This window comes from Stigmatopora argus, chromosome 3 (genome assembly GCF_051989625.1).
Source record: "Stigmatopora argus isolate UIUO_Sarg chromosome 3, RoL_Sarg_1.0, whole genome shotgun sequence".
NCBI classification, from domain to species: Eukaryota; Metazoa; Chordata; class Actinopteri; order Syngnathiformes; family Syngnathidae; genus Stigmatopora; species Stigmatopora argus.
In genome coordinates, this window is record NC_135389.1 from 6,003,364 (window position 1) to 6,025,153 (window position 21,790).

Below are 21,790 nucleotides of genomic sequence, written 5' to 3' on the forward strand. Positions count from 1 at the left end.
GAAGCAGAATCGATTGAGTGAGTTGAAAGCCCAGTGTTCACGCTCCTGGTTAGCCACTGCTTGTAATAGATGTTGCGTAGCTTCCGGCAGTGGAGGTGGAAGAATTGAAGTGAGTTCTTTTTGTACAGACTTTGAGAAGGATCCACAAAACATTGGATTGGATTGGATAACTTTAATCATCCCGTATTCGGGAAATTTCATTGTGACAGTAGCAAGAAAGGGCATAGTTATAAGTTAGACATCACAGTCGCAAAGGCTGCAGAACAACAAAGCAAAAGCACAAAGTACAAAGCAAACCAAAGTAAATGAGATCATTAAGAATCACCAAATCAAATCATTAAGACAGAAAAGCAGCAAAAACACAAAACCAGCAAGAGTGGACGGACTTGCCGCCACCGGCTGCCACTTGAACGCCGCCATTTTGGTTGCGGTAGCAAAAACGGATACAGACTCAAAAGACGTTAAGTTGGACAAAAACTGGAACCACACACAGGAAGTCTTCCACAAGATGGGGAACTTCTGCAGACTGTGACCGAGGTAGAAAATATGCAGAGTCACTCTTCCAACCTTATCCGCACAGTTCCTCAGTAGTCTGGAGCTGAAGACAACAGTAGCAGAGTAGAGCCCCTCGACTCCGTTGCTGGTAAGTGCCGACAGCTCTTCCATCTTATCCCACGATGGAATGGTTGGTCAGAAGCGTTGCCTCTTCTCCCAGCACTTTTGTCCAGCTCCGAATCTCCGGCGGCACTGAGGTGTTGCTCCCTCTGCTGCGTAATGTAACAGCTAGTCCCATGTGTGTGACAGCGTAGGCATGGCTGAATGGTCCCAAAAAAGAAGTAGCCGAAAGAAGCCAGGCTAACAGAACAAGGGAAGTTGTAAAAACATTAAAGTAAAAAGTATAAAGTACAAAGTAAAGTAAAAAGGAATGTATTAAGAAATATTAAAACGTAATTAAAAAAAGATAGAAGGGCTGTAAAACACGAAAAACATAAGAGTTTACAGAGCTACTGCCACTGGCTCCCGCGTGAACGGCGCCATCTTAGACATATTTGGACTGATAACTTTGATTTTAAGGCCAATATCTATATGCATCAAAAACAGAGTGTTTTGAACCATTACTTCATTTTTTAAAATTAGTTTAATATACATTGATTTTGATATACCACCATGAGAGACACACCAAGGATAACAACCGTGACAGAATTTTCACGAGTCTGAACACAGGAGGCTGTTAGGGTTAGTTGGGTTTTTGGTTGGTTTGTTTGCTTTTCACCTCTTGTCTTCCCTTCCTCTCGTAACCAGCTGCACATGATTGATAACCAGCCCTCGTCTGTCTATTTAAAGCCCGTGTGTTTGTTAGTCAGCGTTGGATCTGTTGGATTTGTTTACTCCATGCCTAGTTACCACGCAATGTTCCTTGTTTCCCCATGTCTTCTGTCAGGTTTGGTTTTGTGATTTGACTTCTAAGTCCTTGTTATTTTCTAAAGACTCCTGCCTTAAGTAATTAAAGTTTTGTTCGAGCACTCCATCTAAGTCCTTGACTGCTTCTCTGCATTTGCGTCCAACGACGATGCCACGCTTACGTAACAGGATGCAATCGCTTTATATTTTTCTTAGTATGTATAAACGTGGTTCTTTTAAATGTATAATTCTACAAAATACTACATATTTATATATTACTATTATTGATTATTTATTTATCATGACTATATATTGATTATCTATGTGTCTGTTTGTTTGTTGTTGAGTCCATAGACACTGCTTGTCCGTCTCCAAAACCATGGAACTCATCCTGGACTTAAAACGGAACAAGGCCGCTCCGCTGTGCTGATCTCACATGGACTACTTAATTATTTATTTCTTATTTATTGATTATTTATTTGTCTGTTTGTTTGTTGTTGTTATTTGTGCAGTATGTGGTGAAAGTTTTAAATCTCAATATACTTGTATAATGACAATAAAAGCATTCAATTCAATTCAAAACATAGGTGACCGAGTAAGTGGATGGATAGTTGCTCCTTTTTTATTATTTTAAAATATCGTATCTTCTTATATGAGGTGCTCTTAGTATGAGGAAGACAAAATGTTCTCTGCAGAAAATTGTTGTTGCTAATTCTTTGCAAAGAGATGTTACGTCTTTGCAAAGAGATGTTACGAGATGTTACGTTCATCTTTGAAGAGGCAGATTCAAACTGCATCTATTGGGACTTGCACATAACATCATCACATTTTACCATTTAAAAAAATTAAATATTGAGCCTTACTCTATTGTATTATTGTTTGCTCTATGTGTAATTCCAAATCATAATGCAATGCTTAAAAGGTCACATTTCTTTTGTATTTTGTAGATAAATTTGAAGTACAGTGCTTTAACTTAGTTTAGATGAAAGTATTCTGCTGTATTCGCATAGGCTGTACAAAGTATAGCATATAGAATACCTATCATTAAATTTCAAGGTCACAGTAACAATGTCTGGACAACCAAGATATACACTCAATGAAAATGTAGCATTTCTTGGAAAAGGCTCCATCTTGTATGGATTGACACTACCTTGAAAAACTAGTTACTCTCAAAGTACTGGCCCTATAATTAAATTTGGTTGGGGTTAAATTAGATTTTCAAACAAACTAAAACATCTGCCTTCCTTTTGCTTTGCTTTAACATTCTGAATAATCTGAGTCAGAACATCTAATGTCTTCCATTCAGTCTGTCTGGAGTTCGTCTTTGTCAGTCCCACTCAAGCTCAAAGCACCAACCCATATGAAAATTATATTCTAACAGTGGCGGGTCATCAGGGCCTTCAAGGCCTTCTCTGCTGGCCTAAGAAATATCTGAATCATATATTTGGTCCATCAATACTTATTAAATAATTCCAAATTGTCTGTTAGCTTCCTTTCATTGCTTTCCCCCCTGGTTGCATTGCTTCCAGATGTGTGTTTTCATATTGAAGCATTTAACCAATCACATTTCAGCCATTATTTGTTGCCAGAGTCAGAAAACTGCCTCAAAGCCTTCACAATCAGTTCTGCGTGCTCTGCTGCATTAAACAAGCATCGATAAGACTTGCTTTAACCAATCAAATTTCGAGTTGGCAACACCAGAATGTATTGTCGCAGGCGTAGGGATACGTCATTGCCCTGTCGCAGGCGTAGGGATATGTCATCGCTTTCACCAACTATGATTAGCTACCAAACTGTATCTGGAGCTAGCTGCACAAGCAAATATATTGTTGTGTTGATTTAAAGCCATTTTCAAGACAGACTATGCCAGAAATACGACAGGACAGGCTCAACTTTCAGTATTAGCTTTGATGGCAATAGAAAAGAAGGAAGGAAGAAAGGAGGATGGATATTGTGTACAGTTAAAAATGATTTTTGGTGAGTAAAATATGGCTATAATCCTAAATAATATTTCAATTGTGGGCCCGGTTCTGATATCTGAAAAGCTCCAGTGTTTGTATTTAAGCTCCAGTGTTTGTATTTAATCACTAAATGTTAGGAAGTGGATTTTACCCCATTTTAGTGCAATTTTTGCAGTTTCGCCATTGACGTCCATCGCTGTCTTTTCCCAGGAAAATCACCCCCTGGCCCAGTTGTAATGTCTGAAAAGCTCCAGTATTTGTATTTAATCATTAAATGCTGCTAGGAAGTGGATTTTACCCGTTGAAGGCGCTACGAGAAAATGCACGGACCGCCACTGTATTCTAATAATAATGTTATTTTGTGCATGGGTCCCCAACCACCAGGCTGTGGACTGCTACCACTTGTTTTATTTCTGAATAAAAACATTTTTAAAACCAGGCCCGGGGAGAACATGCAAACTCCACAAGGTGGACCAACCTGGATTTGAACCCAGGACCCCAGAGCTATGAGCCCAACATACTAAACATTTAATCCACTGGGCCACAAGGTTTGAGTCAATCAGCTTGTTTTAAAACTAGCGGTGCTAGTCTCAAGTTTCTGTATATAAATATTGGGATCACATTAAGACTGGAAAATGATTGCTTGGCTTTGAGCAGCAGTATAAAGAGTGTAACTGATAATGCTCAGCGATTTAATGACGTGACTTGATTAAACTTAATTAATGTATGTACCTGGGGTTTACTCAGCAGTACCCTATGCCTCTTTACACCAGGGAGCTTCCTGGTTATTAATTTTTCATATATGGAGCTGTCCTTCACACACACACACAATTTGATAAAGGAAAACCTCATATTGTTAAACATTAGAAAGAAAAAATGTCAAAGTGTGGGTGAAAAACAATATTGGAAACATTGTTGTCAAAACTAAAGTATATACAGTTCATACTGTAGTTGCAAATAGATTCATTCTAAAGGTGAACTAAGCATTATGTGGGTTACTTTGTTGCTAATTTTGACGATCTAAACATCCACTTACAGTGAAGACTGCATAGGCATCCGATGTTGGTTAACTTGCTTTTAATATATGCAAAATCTGTCTAAGACACAATCCTTTCTGTACTACCAATACATTGTTTTGCTTTCCTTTGCTCATCCAACAAATTCTGAAATATGCAAGAAACAAGTGGTGTCAGTCGTTCAAGACATCCGTCAATGTTGACTTGAAAGGCCCCATATCACAGATTTTTACACACCAAAATAATTAATGAATTCTTATCAAAGAGACAAACAATCCCGACTCACACAATTCCATGAGTAGTATTAAAATTCTAACGCAAATATTATTTATATGTAACGTTGCCATCAGTTTTCTTAACAAGAAACAATGATGTCTAAAGAGTCATTGAGGCAGCAAAGGGCGTATCAATGGAAAATGAGTACGTAGATGATTTTTTATTCTATTTTATCATGGAATACAGCATTTAAAAAAGAAAATGTGGGTCGCAAAAATATGCGATTGTACTGTGCAAGTTCAAGCCGGTGGCTGAAGTATCATAACACAGAGATGGTCCATTCACTAGGGGACCTAACCCACATGCTAACCGTCTAACACCAATGTATTTTACTGCAGTCTAGCCCCCAAAACAAGCCAATTCATTCGTCACACATTTTTCACATAATCGAAGCACTTTTGAGGAAAATATTCACATTGAAACAACAGAATAGACTACTTACTGGTGCTAAGTGTCCAATTTTTAGGTTCTGCCTCGGTCAGGTGGAAGAGAATGAAGACTGAAATTGGCAGTGTTGATGTTGTTCGTGTTGAACCATTTTTCGATAAAAAGATTGAATTTCTTGGGAAAACAAACAAACAATTAAAACGCTGGCTGCCACAGTAATGAAACTAAACAGAAGAGCTTGGCGGTAGTACTGTAGCATTCATACCCAACAGCGAAAATGGAAGACTGTTTTTTATTCTTTTTTGGTTTATTTGACAAAGAACAGGACTATGAGTTATTACGACCAATCAGACTCACAATCATACCACCACCTTCAAGAATCGGGCCTGCGCCAGACCACTAGCCTGCATGCTTGGAGTAAACCGGAATACCGAGAGAAAATCCACGCAAACCCGAGGAGAACATGCAAACTCCACACAGTGAGAACCGACCTGGAATCGAACCATCAACCCCAGAACTGTGAGGCCGCCGCGCGAACCGCACGTTCATCGGGCCGACACCAAAAATAGAATACAATGATTTGCAAACCACACCTAAGTTTATTCAGACCTGAATTTAAATAAATACACTACAAAACCGAAATGTTTAATGTTCAAACTTATAAAGGTTATTAACTTTGAATTTTATGGCTGCAAAATGTTTCAAAAGAGATGGGACAGGTGAGAAAATAACCGAGGAAGTTGAAGAATCCTCATTGCACACCTGTTTGACACATTGCCCAGGTGGGTGCCATGATGCTGAGCAGCTGAGAATGTCAAAGGTGAGTTTGAATTATGTCTTCCGTCTGGCCTGGGAACACCTTGGGATCTTCCTCATGTTCTGCTGCTGGTCTGCTTGTATTTTTTCCATTACAGAGTCCAGGTGTGTAGCGGTGGGCGGAGCTTCCTCCATCGCACCTGTGCTTCATCTCGTCAGGACAGTGTTTAAACTCAGGCCAGCCAAATGAAGGTTGCTGAGATATTGCCTTGCTAGTTGCCATCGCCAAGTTTGTCATTTCGTGCCTTAGTTCTTGATTTTATTCGCTAGTTGCGTGTTTGTCTTGTTTTTTATTCAGTGATTGTTATACAGTATTTATTATCCGCTGCCTTGTGTGGGTTTGAAGTGTTCTTTTAAATTTTTAATCCTTTTATCCTTCTCTTGTAGCCCTTGCTCATTGCCTGTTACCCTCTGTTTTTTTATTAGATCCCCGTTGACCTTTTTGCCATTTTGTTACTTCCTTTTCGTGTCTGCATTTCGCGTGTATTTTGGTTTGAACAAATCTTGTAAAATGCCTCCTTGGTTCAAATGTACTTTGACCTCCACGGACCTTAACATTATAAGCAAAATGAACATACTAGATATGAGATTTCCATAAGTTATGCCATCTGCTTTTATGAAAATATAATTAGTTATATTTCTATTTTCACAAGCTCACTCATCAATATTAATATTTAAAAGCTCATTGGAGCTCTGGAATTTAGTGGTTAATCTTTAACCAGTTCCCTACCTTGTCTGGTGAAAATATTCCGATTTATGATTTATTTATTGTTGCATGACTTAATTTTATTGTGTACGCTGTCTGGTGTCGTTCATAACTTCCTAGAGGAACAATTATATTCATTACGGGTATGACATCCAGGCATAATTAACCCTCGGCATGTGGCATTGGCTCACAATGGGTAACCAGTTTCTCAGCACCTTGTGGCTTCCCTCTGCTGTGTAGTGCACAACATGTAGCATTGTGGATTCAAGGCAATCAATGGTTATAAAATAAATTTGAGACTCCGACTAGGCCAGGGGTGTCAGGTGTTGGTTCGCGGGCCGCTTTAACGTCAACTTGATTTCACGTGGTCCGGACCATTTTAGATATAATATTTAGATATTTTTTAAAATAAATGGATTCAAAGAACTGGATTAAAAGCCCTGAATATTCAGTTTTTAGAGATCTAAAACAATGTTTATTTTAGCTTTTTTTAAATATATTTTTAGATTTTACAAAATGATTTTTGAACTAAAAACAGAAAAAATGATTAAAAAATTACAATTATTGATTTAAAAGGGGGAAAATCAGGAAATGTAATATACATCTATACTCTTCATTTTAATTTGATCCTAAAACAGAAAGTCGACACTCATGATTTACTTTCCCGGGCCACACAAAATGATGCGGTGGGCCAGATTTGGCCCCTGGGCCGCCACTTTGACATGTGTGGACTAGGCTATATACCAGGGGTGGCCAAGTCCGGTCCTCGAGAACCCCTATCCAGTCGGTTTTCCATATCTCCCTCCTGTAACACACCATGCAGATGGGCAAGTGGAGGGTACCCCTAGTGTCCTTTTCTCTCTTGGCACTTTTGTTTTTGGCAGCTGCTCTGTAGTCTGTTGCAACGTTTGTGCAAAACATAACTGAATTACAACTAAGGAAGCCTGGTGGAAGAGTAGTTAGCACGTCGCCCTTGCAATTCTGGCGTCTTGGGTTCGAATCCATGGATTCAATCCCAGGTCGGTCCTCACTGTGTGGAGTTTGCATATTCTCCCCAGGCCTGTGTGGGTTTTCTCCAGGTACTACGGTTTCCTCCCAAATTCCAAAAACATGCATGGTAGGCTGGTTGGACCCTCTATATTGGCCCTAGGTATGAGTGTTGCATGAATGGTTGTCTGTATCCTCGTGCCCTGTGATTGGCTGGCCACCAAATCAGGGTGTCCCCGCCTTGTGCCCGAAGTCAGCTCCTGATAGACTCCAGCACCCCCCTGTGACCCTTGTAAGATTCAGAAAATGAATGAATGAATAATTAGAACTACATTTTTCTAACTTTTCTAATGTTGGTGAACCTGTCTTTAAATATTTATGAACTGACCGAGACAGAGCCGAGGGTCATTAAATCCTTTATTCCATTCATCCGAGCTCTAATGGGACATTTATCTATTAAGCTTGGTCTTTATCGCTTTCATCAGTAAAGCCCACAAACGTGCATTACATCTCATTGTTCATTCATTCATTTTCTGAACTGTTTTGTCCTCAATAGGGTTGCGGGGGGTGCTGGACTCCGGGCCAGAGGCGGGGACACCCTGAATCGGTGGCCACCCGATTGCAGGGCACAAGGAGTAGGACAACCATGCACACTCACATTCATACCTAGGAGCAATTTAGAGTGTTCAATCAGCCTACCATGCATGTTTTTGGAATGTCGGAGGAAACCGGAGTACCCGGAGAAAACCCACGCAGGCCCGGGGAGAACATGCAAACTCCACATAGGTGGACCGACCTGGATTTGAACACAGGACCCCAGAGCTGTGAGGCCATCGTGCTAACCACTCTATCCACCGGGCCGCCTCATCTCATTGTTCAGCCACCTATATATGTACGCTAACAATCTGACATGCTTTAACTCATCGTGATTAGCCAGTGGAGGAATAGCATGCTTTGCATTTAGATCCTTGTTTGTGTGTTTGTTTGTTTTAAAATAAATATCAGAGCGGAGAGGGGCGTCGAGTATGTGCATATCTCAGGGGGCGTTGATGGAGGCATATTAACTTCCTGTGCGTTTCAACATCCGAGTGCATTGAATCACCAAGAGCAGAGAGGATCCAGTCACTCATTCATTCGCAGCCATTGATGACTGAGCAGCGAACCAGCGAGAATCCAACGCCGGAGGCAGGCTTTGGGAAGCCGCAATATTTGCGCGGGCGTGCGAAAGAGAGCGAAAAGCACAACAAATCAACTCCGAAGATGTTTTGAATAGATGGAAACACATCCAAATCCTAATTGATTGCGTAATAACGAAGTCGAAGTCTAGGTTAACACTCTTTTCGTCGGATTTCGCGGATGCGTCGACGTCCAAGAGTGTAGGCGCGGTGCCGCTTCTGTGGTGCGTCTCCGACCGTGCGACTGAGGCGCGTCTTCGATTGTGCGACTGAGGTGCAGCCTCGGACAGGGTGGCGGACCAGTTAGGAGGATGCTGGAGGGCAATGCCTGAAGAAAGAGAGTATGAGATTTGTCGAAAGGCGCTCGAGCTGCTCTCCGACCTGTGCTCCAAAGGAGAGGTACAGGACGACAACTGCTTGGATTTCACCTACTACTTTAGGGATCTGGCCAGACCTCGTTACACGGACTCGGGTAAGGCAAAAAAAAAAATAGATAAAAAAAAAAATCCCCCTCAGATTTTAATGGAAATTATGTCAAGAATAAAGCGAAAAAAGTCAATTAATGAAAAAGGCAGCTTCATCTACCTTTAAATCCTGATTTCACGTGCAACATTCTGTTTATATCCAGTCTGTGCACAAGTCTTGTAATTTTATTGATTTATAGACCTATGGCACTGCTTTATACAAAATGTGACAAAAGTGGTAATTGCTAACTTGTTGCGTAGGTCTTTTAAAGTGTCAATTGTCTAACACAGCAAGCTATAATGGAAAGTCTAATGGAGAAATGCCCCACCCAACATTCCATTTAGCTCCCAGCACTTTGCATTCATGGCTTTGGCAAAAACAAACAAGCTCAGAGATATATCGTCGTAGTTATTTCAAATGTTTTGCCCATGCGTGTGGAATGCATTTGTAAGCTTTTTCAGAGTTGTTTTTAAGCAGAAACCAAGAAAGCCAGCCTGAAATGCTGAACGTGCAATTCATTCAATTTAACAGGACATTAGTAAAAGAAAATGTTATGTTTATGACTTGTTTGTTGGTTGTAAGGTGTCCAATCTATTCTAAAACTATTTGTTTTAGGTTGAGTCTATTTATGTGCAATTCCTATTGTGTGCTTGGTGCTTGTTGATTTTGTTAATTGCCTGTGAGGTGGGGCCTTTGCCTTTTAAAAATGATACAATTCATCAAACATGTATGATCAAGAGGAAGTTCAAGCTACCAGATTGGTTCCCTTGAGGAGCAGTGACCCACTTCCTCTTGTATTAGTCTGCTCTAAACGCACACACACGTAGTTTGATCTACATCAAAAAACTGTCCTGTAAACTTAGAGTCTGCTGTCAGTCTAGTGCACTGAGTTATTGTGTAATTTCACATGAAAATAATATTACAAACTGTTGGGATCCTGCCAATATATATTAAGACTTGTGGTGTAACAAGATAAAATTTGGTCACAACATCCATTTTAGATGACATTAAGATGCAGATGCCAAATTTTACCAAAACCACACAATTTCCCAACATTGTTTTATCAGAGTCATTTGAAATAATACGTCCTGTGTACTAAATTCACCTATCTAAAAGAAGATGGTTACTTAACAAACACACACACACATGTGTGTATATATGTATATATGTATATATATGTGTATATATATATATATATATATATATATATATATATATATATATATATATATATATATATATACATATATACATACACACACACACACACACACACACACCATACCATATCTTTGCATCACATGCAGACTTTCTGCATGTAAATGATTGCCATCTCTTGGTTTAAAGTCACAGAGACTGCAAAGTTTCATCTACTTTAAGTAAAGGTAACAATGAACAGCTAACCTTTAAGTTGTGAACCATATACAAACAAATGTTTTGTGATACGTTCTCCTTTAACTGAATGGTGAAAAGTCTCAAAGCTTATCCCACAGGGGTACAGTAATTCTTGTATGAATACCCACTAATTTTGGGGAAAAGCAAAAAAAACAATATGTTGAAATAATCCCAATTAAATGCTTTACATTTTGTTGGTCAGCGATTGGATGGTCACCGTTTCATATCGTCCCCCGCCTGGTGATGTATGGGTAAACAGTTCGGAAAATGAATGAATGAAATCTGTTGGTAAGGTATGAATGTCATTGCTAAATTGATACTCACAAACGCATATGTAAAAAACATTTCTAAACACCAAACAAAAGAACATGCATACATTAAATAAAAATTACTAGCAAACATTTGACATTTCACTGAGGAAGAACCACTGCAAATTTAAAGAGAGCTACTAAAAACAGCTTTTCCACAGAACTATAAATGGAATGGCCCAGAAACAACATGTATCAAACACTATGCTGCAAATCAGTAAACCTTGGGATAAATATCTCTTATTATTTATGGAACCGGTTATGTTTATGCAAATGGTGAAGCTGATCATTGAAAATACAAGCCTGTCTGTTCACCTCTGTTACGAGGTTGAATTTGTATTTCTCTCTGAATTGAAAGATGTTGCAGCATGTTGCTGCAATCATGATTAGTTCTACATAAACATGCAAGGCAGTGTGATTCAGTGTTAGCTGCAGCTTTTTGGTTGGAGCTATTCTAAGGAGTTGCAAGATCAAAGAGAAATGGTATGAACAAATGATTGTTGCTGCTCCAGTTACTGACCTCGGGAATGTGTTGATGCAACAAACAGCAAAATAAAAACCTTTTATTTGTATCGAGTGTCGAAATGTATTATAAGGCAGTATTATTTTCTGTATTTAAGTTCAATCTTCTTTTACTTTTTATTAATAACAAGCAGTGCTGCCACCTGCTTGTTTAGAACCAAAAGACAGTTGTAAAAATAATTCTCTTTTGAAAAATGGGTTAGATGAGAAATGAAAATTTCAGTTACACGCATAGCACAGCAAACATTTGTATACAATTATGCACAGGTATGATACAGAAGAAGTTCAGCACTTCAAATCAATCAAGCAAAATGTACAGATATGATATGAGAAGCATTTCAGGAGTTCAATTCAATCAAGCCAAAGCATCAGTGGGATACCAAAACAAAGTAGCACACAATATTAGTTTGAGGAATCTGTAGAAATAGAATTCTCTTTCATGGGGATCCTGAAAAGTGGAAGAAAACATGAATATTCTGAAGAGAGCTAAGGTTAAAATGAAGTTTACTTACCAAAAACCAAGACAGCAGCACCCACTTATTCAGCCCAACCCCATTGGAAATAATAACCACCAACACGAATTACCCATATCAGCCAAACAGCAGCAACACTTTAAATGCACATTTACAAACATTTGATGGTGTCAACTCACACCCATAATTCTGCATCCATGCCCTGTTTACAAAGCACTGGAGACTCAAAGACAGTTATACCTCGAAATGCAAACAAATCAGGGCCAATCAAGGCTATACATGAAGCCCACACGAGAGCACGAACATATCTACCGTAAGGCGTAGTCAACATGGAAAGAAATCAGTTCTCCCGCACCTGGAAACTCGCCGACCAATCGGCCACGCGGTGCATTTAGGGACATACTGTCACAATGAAATTTTCCGAATACGGGATGAATAAAATTATCCAATCCAATCCAATTATGTAAAAACAACGATGCATACATCAACTCTGTTTTCAGCTTTAACAAATACAAAGCTTGAGTTTACACACTCAGAGAAGGTGACGAAATTCAATCTATTACGCTGTGTGACGAGGGGTTTCTGGCCAAGAGACTTTTTACCACCACATAGTGAAAAGAATATGGAAAACCTGCCTAGACAGGAAGTTAATCTTGGAACGGTTCTGAACTATTCCAATTTTTTGTGATCTGTCCACACAATGTGGTCCCCTTTATCCCTCCTGGAGGTCAATGGTACAATGATGACATTAGTGAAAGATGGCTTCAGTAAATTGTCAAAAGAAACAGACAATTTGGTCCACAGCGCCTTCACAAAACAAAAACCAAAAAAGTAGTGTGGAATCGCTATATTGGCTCAAGCAGTGATGAAAAGTATATCAACATACATAACTGCTGAAAAGTGAGCTCGCGGGAGGTTAAGTACTTGAAAAGTAGATCTCGAGTAAAGAAAGATTGAGGACCCCTGCCTTAGGTGTAACTTGATGGCAAGTTGCACGTTGTAGTGGTGAAAGTGGGCCACGTTTTGATGAATGAGGAAGTTTCAATTGCACCAAATAGCCACTGTATGAATGATGGCGTTCATCCTTTATAAAGTGGGAAGAGCATACTTTTTTTTTTAGCTACGTACCTGAGGAAACAATAATTTACTGTGATAACACGGCAAACCAACAGTAAATTGTTCTCAATATTTGAGCAATTTTATCATGGTAAACATATTTCAAGTAACGACAATTATAAAGAAACCATGAATAGGACTGTAAATCAGGCCGTATGGTTTCTGATTATCTCAATGAGTACCTCAGGGGTATTGTGTGAGACAGTTTTTCTTTTCAAAAGAACTATAAAATTTCAGTGGGCTCTGCCATTCCTTGTTACTTAATAACATTTTAACAAGGGATATATTTGCAAATGTTTTTAACAAACTGCTAAAGATGACATTTTCAAAAACAAATATAAAGACATTTGTTTCTTTCTCAATGATGCAAGCATTTATGAATATTTGTAGAATTTCTTCATCACACTCTTAATTGCATTTTGAGAACTGTTGCTTGGCAACACTCCAATATAGTGGACTCCCTTTTGGGACTCGATGAAATTAGTTTCCTGGAAAACAAACTTACTGGTCCCTCTCTGTAGCTTAATGTTTTTGTCGTCACAAATCTGCTCCTGCCCCAAAACAACAAAACAGCAACAAAAAACCATGTATTTATATCTCCCTGTTCTCATATTCTGTATAATCTAGGCATTATGTAAATACCTCCCAATGGACGCACTCTCATATGGCCTTTCACTTCACATATTCTCTCCTATTGACCTACTGCTGACTTGGCTGCTGCATCTTATTGAGTTGTTCTCAGAGGTTGACTCTTGGGATGAGGCACTACAGTACAATTTAATGAGACAGCACTCCTTCCCTCTGACAGGAGCATTGTTAAGAAAATAAAATAAACTGACCATTATCAAGTTTTTTTTATTTTTTATGGGCCGCCTACTCTTCCCAACAAGTGTCTTTGCGATGTCAATATGCAGCTTGATAACATCACTACCATTGTGCCAAAATAGATTATTATTATTCCAAACCATGGTCCGTACAGTCGAGTTTAGTTACTATGACAATTTCCCAATTTCATAACTGTAAAGTAAAACTTTGAACAAATATGTAATCTCTTCACTGAAGAATCTGTTCACTGACATTATCGGATATGAAAGCCAAATATTAATATTACATTTAAGATCTAAAGTGGCAATCTATCTTCAAATGTTAAAAAGAAAAAGAAAAAAATGGAATAATTCTATACATGACTATCGAAACGGGCCACAACTAACTCAAGCTGTTATACGACCTAATGTAAATCTAAAATCCAGGGCTTCTGGATTTTTTTCGCACTGTATTTCAGGATTTATCTGGGACCACCTAACCGGCTCTGTCGTATTTGACTTGTAGACTTGTAAACTTGCTGTTATGACTAACGTTATTTAAACATCTTAAATAACAATCAACCGCGGTTTCCTCCCACATACCCCAAAAATACATGGTAGGCTGGTTGGACACTCTAAATTGTTCCTAGGTAAGAGTATGAGTGTGAATGGTGGCCTGTCTCCTTGTGCCCTGCAAATGGCTGGCCACTAATCCCTGGTGTCCCCCGCCTAGTTCCGAAGTCAGCTGTGATAGGCTTCAGAACCCCCGAGAGGATAACTGGTTTGGAAAATGAAAAACATCCAATCATATTCATTCACTCATTTTCCATGCCGCTTATCCTCTCGAGGGTCACGGGGTTGCTGGAGCCAATCCCAGCTAACTTCGGGCAGTAGGTGGAGTACACTCTAAATTGGTTTTGAGACAACGGGAGGGCACAATGAGACAAACAACCATTTCAACGTCACCAACCAAAAAAGAAAAAAAAATCCTAACACGATAATATTTCACTGGGCTGCCTTTTTTCTTTTGATGTTGGCAGGCTCTCTGTGGCATTGATTCAATACATTTCTGCAATCTTGCAATATTTATTTTGTGACATTACTAAAACTGATCTTGCATTGATGATGCTAGAGCAGGGGTGAGCAAACCGGTCCTCGAGGCCCACTGTGGGTGCAGAATTTTGTTGCAACCGACCCAGCAAAGGCACTTTTATGAATGAGATTTATGCAGAAAAAAGGAAGCACATAACTGCAATCCACTGATTGCACTTGTCGGACACCAGATTGGTGAAAAGGTGTCGTCTTTATGGGTTGGAATGAAAACCTGCACCCACCGCGGACCTTTGTGGAATAGTTTGCCCACCCCTGAGGTAGAGGATGTGAGTCTTTCATTGATGATGCACCAATAAATAAATAAAAGTATAAAGTGGCTCAACATTTTTGGGGACTGCTGAAACCATTTGGATGTAATTTCAAGATGGTTCTTAGTATTTGCAAGGAGTCTAGCAACAGTATTTTGGATTAGCTGTAGTATCTTGTATAGTATATGCTTTTGTAATGACCGAATCTAAAAACGATTGCATGGATAAGTATTTTAATGTCTTGTTTGGACAGGGACCCCTTAATTTTGACTATGTTTTTGGGTAATAACAAGCACATTTCTTGATAAACTTTGGATGGCTGATGAATTTCAGGTCTGAGTCAATAAGTACAAACAGGGTGTCTTGAGTTATTTGTAGCTGTCAATGACAGTGACCCAAGGAAAGGATTAATTTTAGTATTTCCTACACTCAGCTGATAAAAATTAATGGCACATTCATGCATTGATTTTTACTCAATTAGCATATTTAATAAGACCCACATAGAACTGCAATGCAGACTTGAATAAATTGCCAGGAGCAGTGACATTCCTCATTTAGGCATCAGAATGAGCCTGCTCTGCCAGCTAGGTAGCAACACGATTTTGCACCCCCATGTTGCCCTGATTCATATCTGCGAATACATAACAGCGGCCCACCTCACCCCACGGGCCACATGCCCAATAACACTACATAAATCAAATTGTCTCCGGATATTTAATGATGACCGTGGCATCTTCCCGTATACTGTTGCAATTCTCTTAATTACTCAAGCTATTGAATGCAATTAGATGTTCCAAACTGTGTAGCACTGAAGACCTTAATAGAGAAACTAAAAATAGACTGAAAATTGAGAAAGATTTTAGCTATGAAAAAGTGATGAAATATGTTGGTAAGCTGTAGTGTATTTAAAAATAAGTGGAATGAGATTGGATTGATTTCATTATAGACAACATTATTATGAAGAGGCATATAATCAAAACTCTGGAAAAAGGCCTCATCTGTACCAAGTGAATACATATACACAATTCTGTGTCAAGAATACACATTATGCTGTTCTTTTTAACTTATCGCAGCTGGAGCCCTGGTCAGAATTGGCACACAGTGTATGGGCTTGTATTGCCCTCATTTCACAGAACGTGTGCTGTGATTTAATGTTCATTCAAATATGTTAATGTTCTACTCACTGTTTTAAATCTGAGAATGCAAGCATTTATAAGTGTTTCAATACTTCACTATATGTATTATATATACACACATACACACACATATATATATATATATATATATATATATATATATATATATATATATATATATATATGTAAATATATATGTATACGTATATCAATGTCCTTTTCACATTCTGATTTCACATTTTGATTTGTGAGCAGTTGCTCACCATAAAGTCCTTTTTCAAAATTGTTAGGTACCTACTAAAGATGAAAACTAGCCTTCTGGCTTTTTTCATTGTCCATCCCTCAATGTTCAACACAGCTTATTCTTGTTAAGGACTGGATGTGCTAAAGCCTATCCCAGATGACTTGCATCGGGTTCACTCTAACACGGTCCCCATTCACAGTCCTAATCACACTACTACTGTGTGGGAATCGATCTCACACCATATGCGCTGAAGTCAGGCATATGTGCCACTGCACCATTGGCAAATAAATTAACCTTCAAACCAACCTTTATCTATCTATGATGTTTAAATGGAACATATAACCATTGCAGTTGAAATAATTCACCACAAATAAGCCTTCCTGGAAGCAATGGTTTTTTGTCTCCTCGTGCACTGCAATTGGCTGGCCACCAATTCAGAGTATCCCCTGCCTCGTGCCCAAAGTCATCTGGGATAAGGCCCAGCACCGCTCACGACCCTTGTGAGGATAAGCGGTTCAGAAAATGAATGAGTGAATGAATGGACGTATCATGCTTGATGTATAAAGTTTTTTTTGTTTCTTTCTGAGAATGGGAATATCCTTTATATCATTTTTTTCCTATCCATTCAACCATCTAGTTTGTGTACAGTAATACCTTAACATACCAGTGCCCCAACATTCGAGGACTTTGTGATATGAGTAAAATTCCGAGCAAATATTTACCTTGAAATACGAGATAAATTTTGAGATACGAGAACTCGAGAGAGCCAGGTGGCCAGGCCGCGAGAGGCTCTTTATGATTTCAGCACACTATCTTTCTCGGCGCGTCTCCCTCGTGTGAAGATCTTTACGAGAACTGGGTGGAGCGCTGCATTTTTTCCATGTTTTTTTTTAGTTAGTCAGTGCAGGATTAAGGGAAAACAATGGGTCCAAAGCAAGCGGTGCAATGAAGGGCAGTGCGAAGAAAAGGCGTATGATGACAATCGATATTGAGCACGAAATAATCGAAAAACATGAGAAGTGTATGCGTAACTGAGCTGGTTCGCCAATACGTAAGGCACATAAGTCAAAGTGGTGGCCCAGGGGCCAAATCTGGCCCGCTGCATCATTTTGTGTGGCCCGAGAAAGTAAATGATGAGTGCCAACTTTCTGTTTTATGATGAAATTCAAATGAAGATTGTACATTATTTCCTGTTTCCTCATTTAAATCAAAAATTGCAAAAAATTGTACTAATTTGAATGTCCAAAAATGATCTATCGTAGCACGATCGAGAAAGCTGTCAATTTATTAATCGATTAATTTTGGCAGCCTAGTTGGAAGACATAACGGCCCTCCGGATGTAATCAAAACTACCATGTGGCCCGCGACAAAAAATGAGTTTGACACCCCTGACGTATGGAGAAGCAGGAAGTTCGCCTCGAAAGCTGCGGTGAAATACGTTAACCTCTTTGCCTTGGTTATTGCACAAGGTTTAAATTTAGTGTAACGTAAGATTATAACTTTAAATTTAAAATTTAGGTTACGTTATGAGTGCGTCCATCAAGTCTCTCTCTCATTCTCTCTCTTCCATCCACAAACCCTGCGTTGTATTAAATGTCTCATTTTATTATTAAACATCATAACCACTTGTTATTTGTTACTCTGTTAGTAGATGGTGAATTACAATCAATAAAAAAAAATCCATTGTAATATCCTGTTTTTCTTTCAGTTTTTACAGAGGCTGGGAACAAACTAACTTGTATTTAGTTCATTTCTATGGGAAATGTTGATTTGATATACGAGTAAATCGACATACGAGCTCAGTCCCGGAACGAATTAAGCTCGTACCTGAAGGTATGACAGTACTACCTATTCTGAGTGAGCTGGAGCCTAATTACTAAAAATATGGTAAAATTTGCCATAAAAGATAGCATTTCTGAAGCAGGCTATCAGTTTTGTGGCTATACAGTGCTTTCTTGACAGTAACATTGTATAAAAAATCGTTTTGTTGCTTACTGTATTGAGGTCCAAATACTGTACTGCAAGACACTGCGATGAGTCTGACACAGAATGACAAGTGAGACTATGAAAGAGCTACAGTATATGATAGAATATGACACTTTGTACATAATCATCGCTCAAGGTCTTCCTCTCTGAAAGTATCTATTCTCTCCATGCGCTTTGCTGTGTCTCTTATAGCTCGCTTCACACTTGCGCATTATCCACTCTGTTTACTGCACAACTTTCTTTTCCCCCTGTAGTTATTAAGACTTGTGTCTTCTAATACAGTATTCACCCCCATTAAAATAATTGGTCTCTAATCACAGAAAATAAAATTATGTAATAATGATGTCTATAAGCTGAAAAAAATGTGAAAATAGCCGCATGCTAGGAGTTACAGTGGTATCTCAATCATTTTCTTTTTTTCATTTATTTTCTGAACCACTTTATCCTCACAAGGGTCACGGGGGGTGCTGGAGCCAAGGCGGGGGACACCCTGAATTGGTGAACAGACAATCGCAGGACACAAGGAAACAAACAACCATTCATGCTCACACTCATACCTAGGGGCAATTTTAAGTGTCCAACCAGCCTACCATGCATGTTTTTTTGGAATGTGAGAGGAAACCACCCGACCCGGAGAAAACCCATGCAGGCCCGGAGAACATGAAACCTCGGCACTGGTGACGCGACCTGGATTCTAACCCAGGACCCCAAAACTGTGAGATTGACATCCTAAACTAGATAATGGGCAAACTACGGCCCGCGGGCCATATACGGCCCGTTAGGCCTTTTAATCCGGCCCGCCGACGTTGTCCAAATTATTATAATTTTTTTATGCGGTCAAAATACAGGAAATCATTGGATGACTTGCATGAGCAATTCTGCCGTCGGTTTTGTGATTTTGGAAAAATTGACAGCTGGTGTCATGCCCTTTCTCACAAGACCCGGAAACGGTTCCACAGGAGTTGCAGTTGGAGGAGTTGCAGTTGGAACTGATTGATCTCCAATGTGACAAGTTCAACTCCCTGAAAGTCTCTGAGTTTTAGGCTTCATTAAGTGCAGCCAAATTTACAAACATCCAGAAGATGGCACAGAGGATTCTGGTGTTATTTGGCTCTACATGTGTGTGAACAGACCTTTAGTCTGATGAAAACCAAGAAAGCACCCCATAAATCCCACGAATGATGAGTATGTTCATACTTTAGTCCTTTTTTTCTGTTTATGTTTCATATGTACTGTTAACGGATGCAGTTTTTTATATGTATCGTATCTTGTGCTGACCCGGCCCGCCTGTCAAATTTTTAAAGTCAATGTGGCCCCCGGGCCGAAAAGTTTGCCCAACCCTGTCCTAAACACTCAGCCGCCAAGCCTACAGTGGGATCTTGACTTACGAAATTAGTTGGTTTCAGATTTTGCTTCGTAACTTGGATTTTTCATAAATAGAGCTGTATTTTCTATGTAATTTCACTAATTGGTTCCATGGTACTCCAAAAAACTACCTACAAAACTCTATCAAAGTGTCTCAATTTTGTATGAAAGATGCGAGAAACACAAAAATGAGAGAAAATGATATGAAGCATGCAAAAAAATATATATTCATGCAGGCGCACACGAACACATGCACATAAATAGGCATCTAAACAACTTTAAATTATGAATTCAAACCAACTTAGCATTAAATAGAACAATATCAGTCATGGATGGATAACAGGGCCCGCATCTTGATTTCATTTGCACCACTAATTTTGAATAAAGGTCAAAGTTTCTTTAACCACACACAACTCAACTATGACAATTTAAAAATAAAATAACAGATACAGGGGATTTCGTGACTTGGATCTTGTTTTTGTATATTAGAACAGTAATTTGCATATCAAATGAAAATTAGAAGCATTCGTAGGTAGAGGTAGTCTTCTTATTTTTCACTCGGGAATAAAATCCTAATTGGAATGGGCTAAATGCTGTTAGAATATTAGGATTCGGGAGTGCACATGAAACATTTTTATTGCAGTCAGGCTTTTGATCCAATTAAATCTGTAAACCATTGGTGCCCCAATCAATATTGATAATCAGTATTCCAAGCGCAATAAGCTTATGTTCAAGATTTCATTTCATCTCATCTCATTTCGGCGGGGGATACTGGAGCTTATTCCAGCTGACTTTGGGCCAGAGGCGGGGAACACCCTTAATTGGTGCCCAGCCAATCGCAGGGCACAAGGAGACGGACAAGCATGCACACTCACACCCATACCTAGGGGCAATTTAGAGTGTCCAATCAGCCTACCATGCATGTTTTTGGAATGTGGGAGGAAACCCACGCAGGCCCGGGGAGTAAATGCAAACTCCACACAGATGGACATGACCTGGATTTGAACCCAGGACCTTAGAGCTGTGGGGCCAACCCGCTCCTGTTCAACATTTAAAGAAGAAAATGTATAATGCCATATCATTGTGAAGATGATTCTCCTCAACCGAAAATGAACTTCATTTAGTCTTCTCAGTCATTTTAAAAACTCGTTTTGAGTTAAACCAGCTGTGGCGTTTCTTCACCATCTCTCTCCATTTTCTCCTGCTGCCACTCGACAAGATTTTGCACTTGAGCACTGCGTTGCCTGCAGCTTTTCCCCTTCCCACACCAATTACCGTTTCTGACAGGGTGCGATACTTTTTCTTTCGTAACTAAAAATGAATACATAAATAAACTTAATTGGGAATTCAGTGCACTTTAATGTGCTTTTTTTTACACCACCAACCAACAAATGCTGAACATTGACCTATTGTGGTTAACATTTTTAAAACCTAGCTTTTCGCTCAGCTAAATGTTTACCTTTTTTAGTTGTTTTAGTTGTGTTAAAAAAAAAAAGTCAGTAGAGAGATGAAAAGTATAATCCACCAAGTTAATTCATTTTGCACGCAGTAGGTATTAAGATTTCACAGTTTGGATTGGATGGGATAACTTTATTCATCCCGTAGATTAAGCTGTGTTTTAAAAACCTCCACGATTCATTCTTGGCTTCTCAAAATGATGTCACCCATATACACTATCAGTTGTCCTTATAAATAATTTACAGCACACCATTTGGTACAAAGCCACATAGACACTAAACATTCATTTTGGGGCAATGAGTAGTAAGAGGGGGTGGCCGGGTGGAGCGAGTGGTTAGCGCGCCGGCCTCCCAGCTCTGGGGTCCTGGATTTAAATCCAGGTCACGTCCATCTGTGTGGAGATTGTATGTTCTCTGTGGGCCTCTGTGAGTTT

The 21,790-nt window shown here is 39.2% G+C and overlaps 1 protein-coding gene and 1 long non-coding RNA gene across 2 annotated transcripts in view; both read left to right on the forward strand.

Moving 5' to 3' along the window:
- Nucleotides 1-228: 228 nt before the first annotated feature.
- Nucleotides 229-1,983, forward strand: LOC144071577 (uncharacterized). Its single transcript, XR_013299672.1, has 2 exons — nucleotides 229-643; nucleotides 1,749-1,983. It is a non-coding gene; the product is annotated as an uncharacterized LOC144071577 (long non-coding RNA).
- A 6,649-nt stretch (nucleotides 1,984-8,632) lies between these two features.
- The window catches only part of syt9b (synaptotagmin IXb), a 35,834-nt gene continuing 22,676 nt past the window's right edge, over nucleotides 8,633-21,790 (forward strand). Inside the window, exon 1 of the mRNA XM_077596840.1 lies at nucleotides 8,633-9,197. Within this exon, the coding sequence (XP_077452966.1) occupies nucleotides 9,050-9,197 (148 nt within the window). The 5' untranslated portion in view covers nucleotides 8,633-9,049. The remainder of the gene's footprint in view (nucleotides 9,198-21,790) is intronic.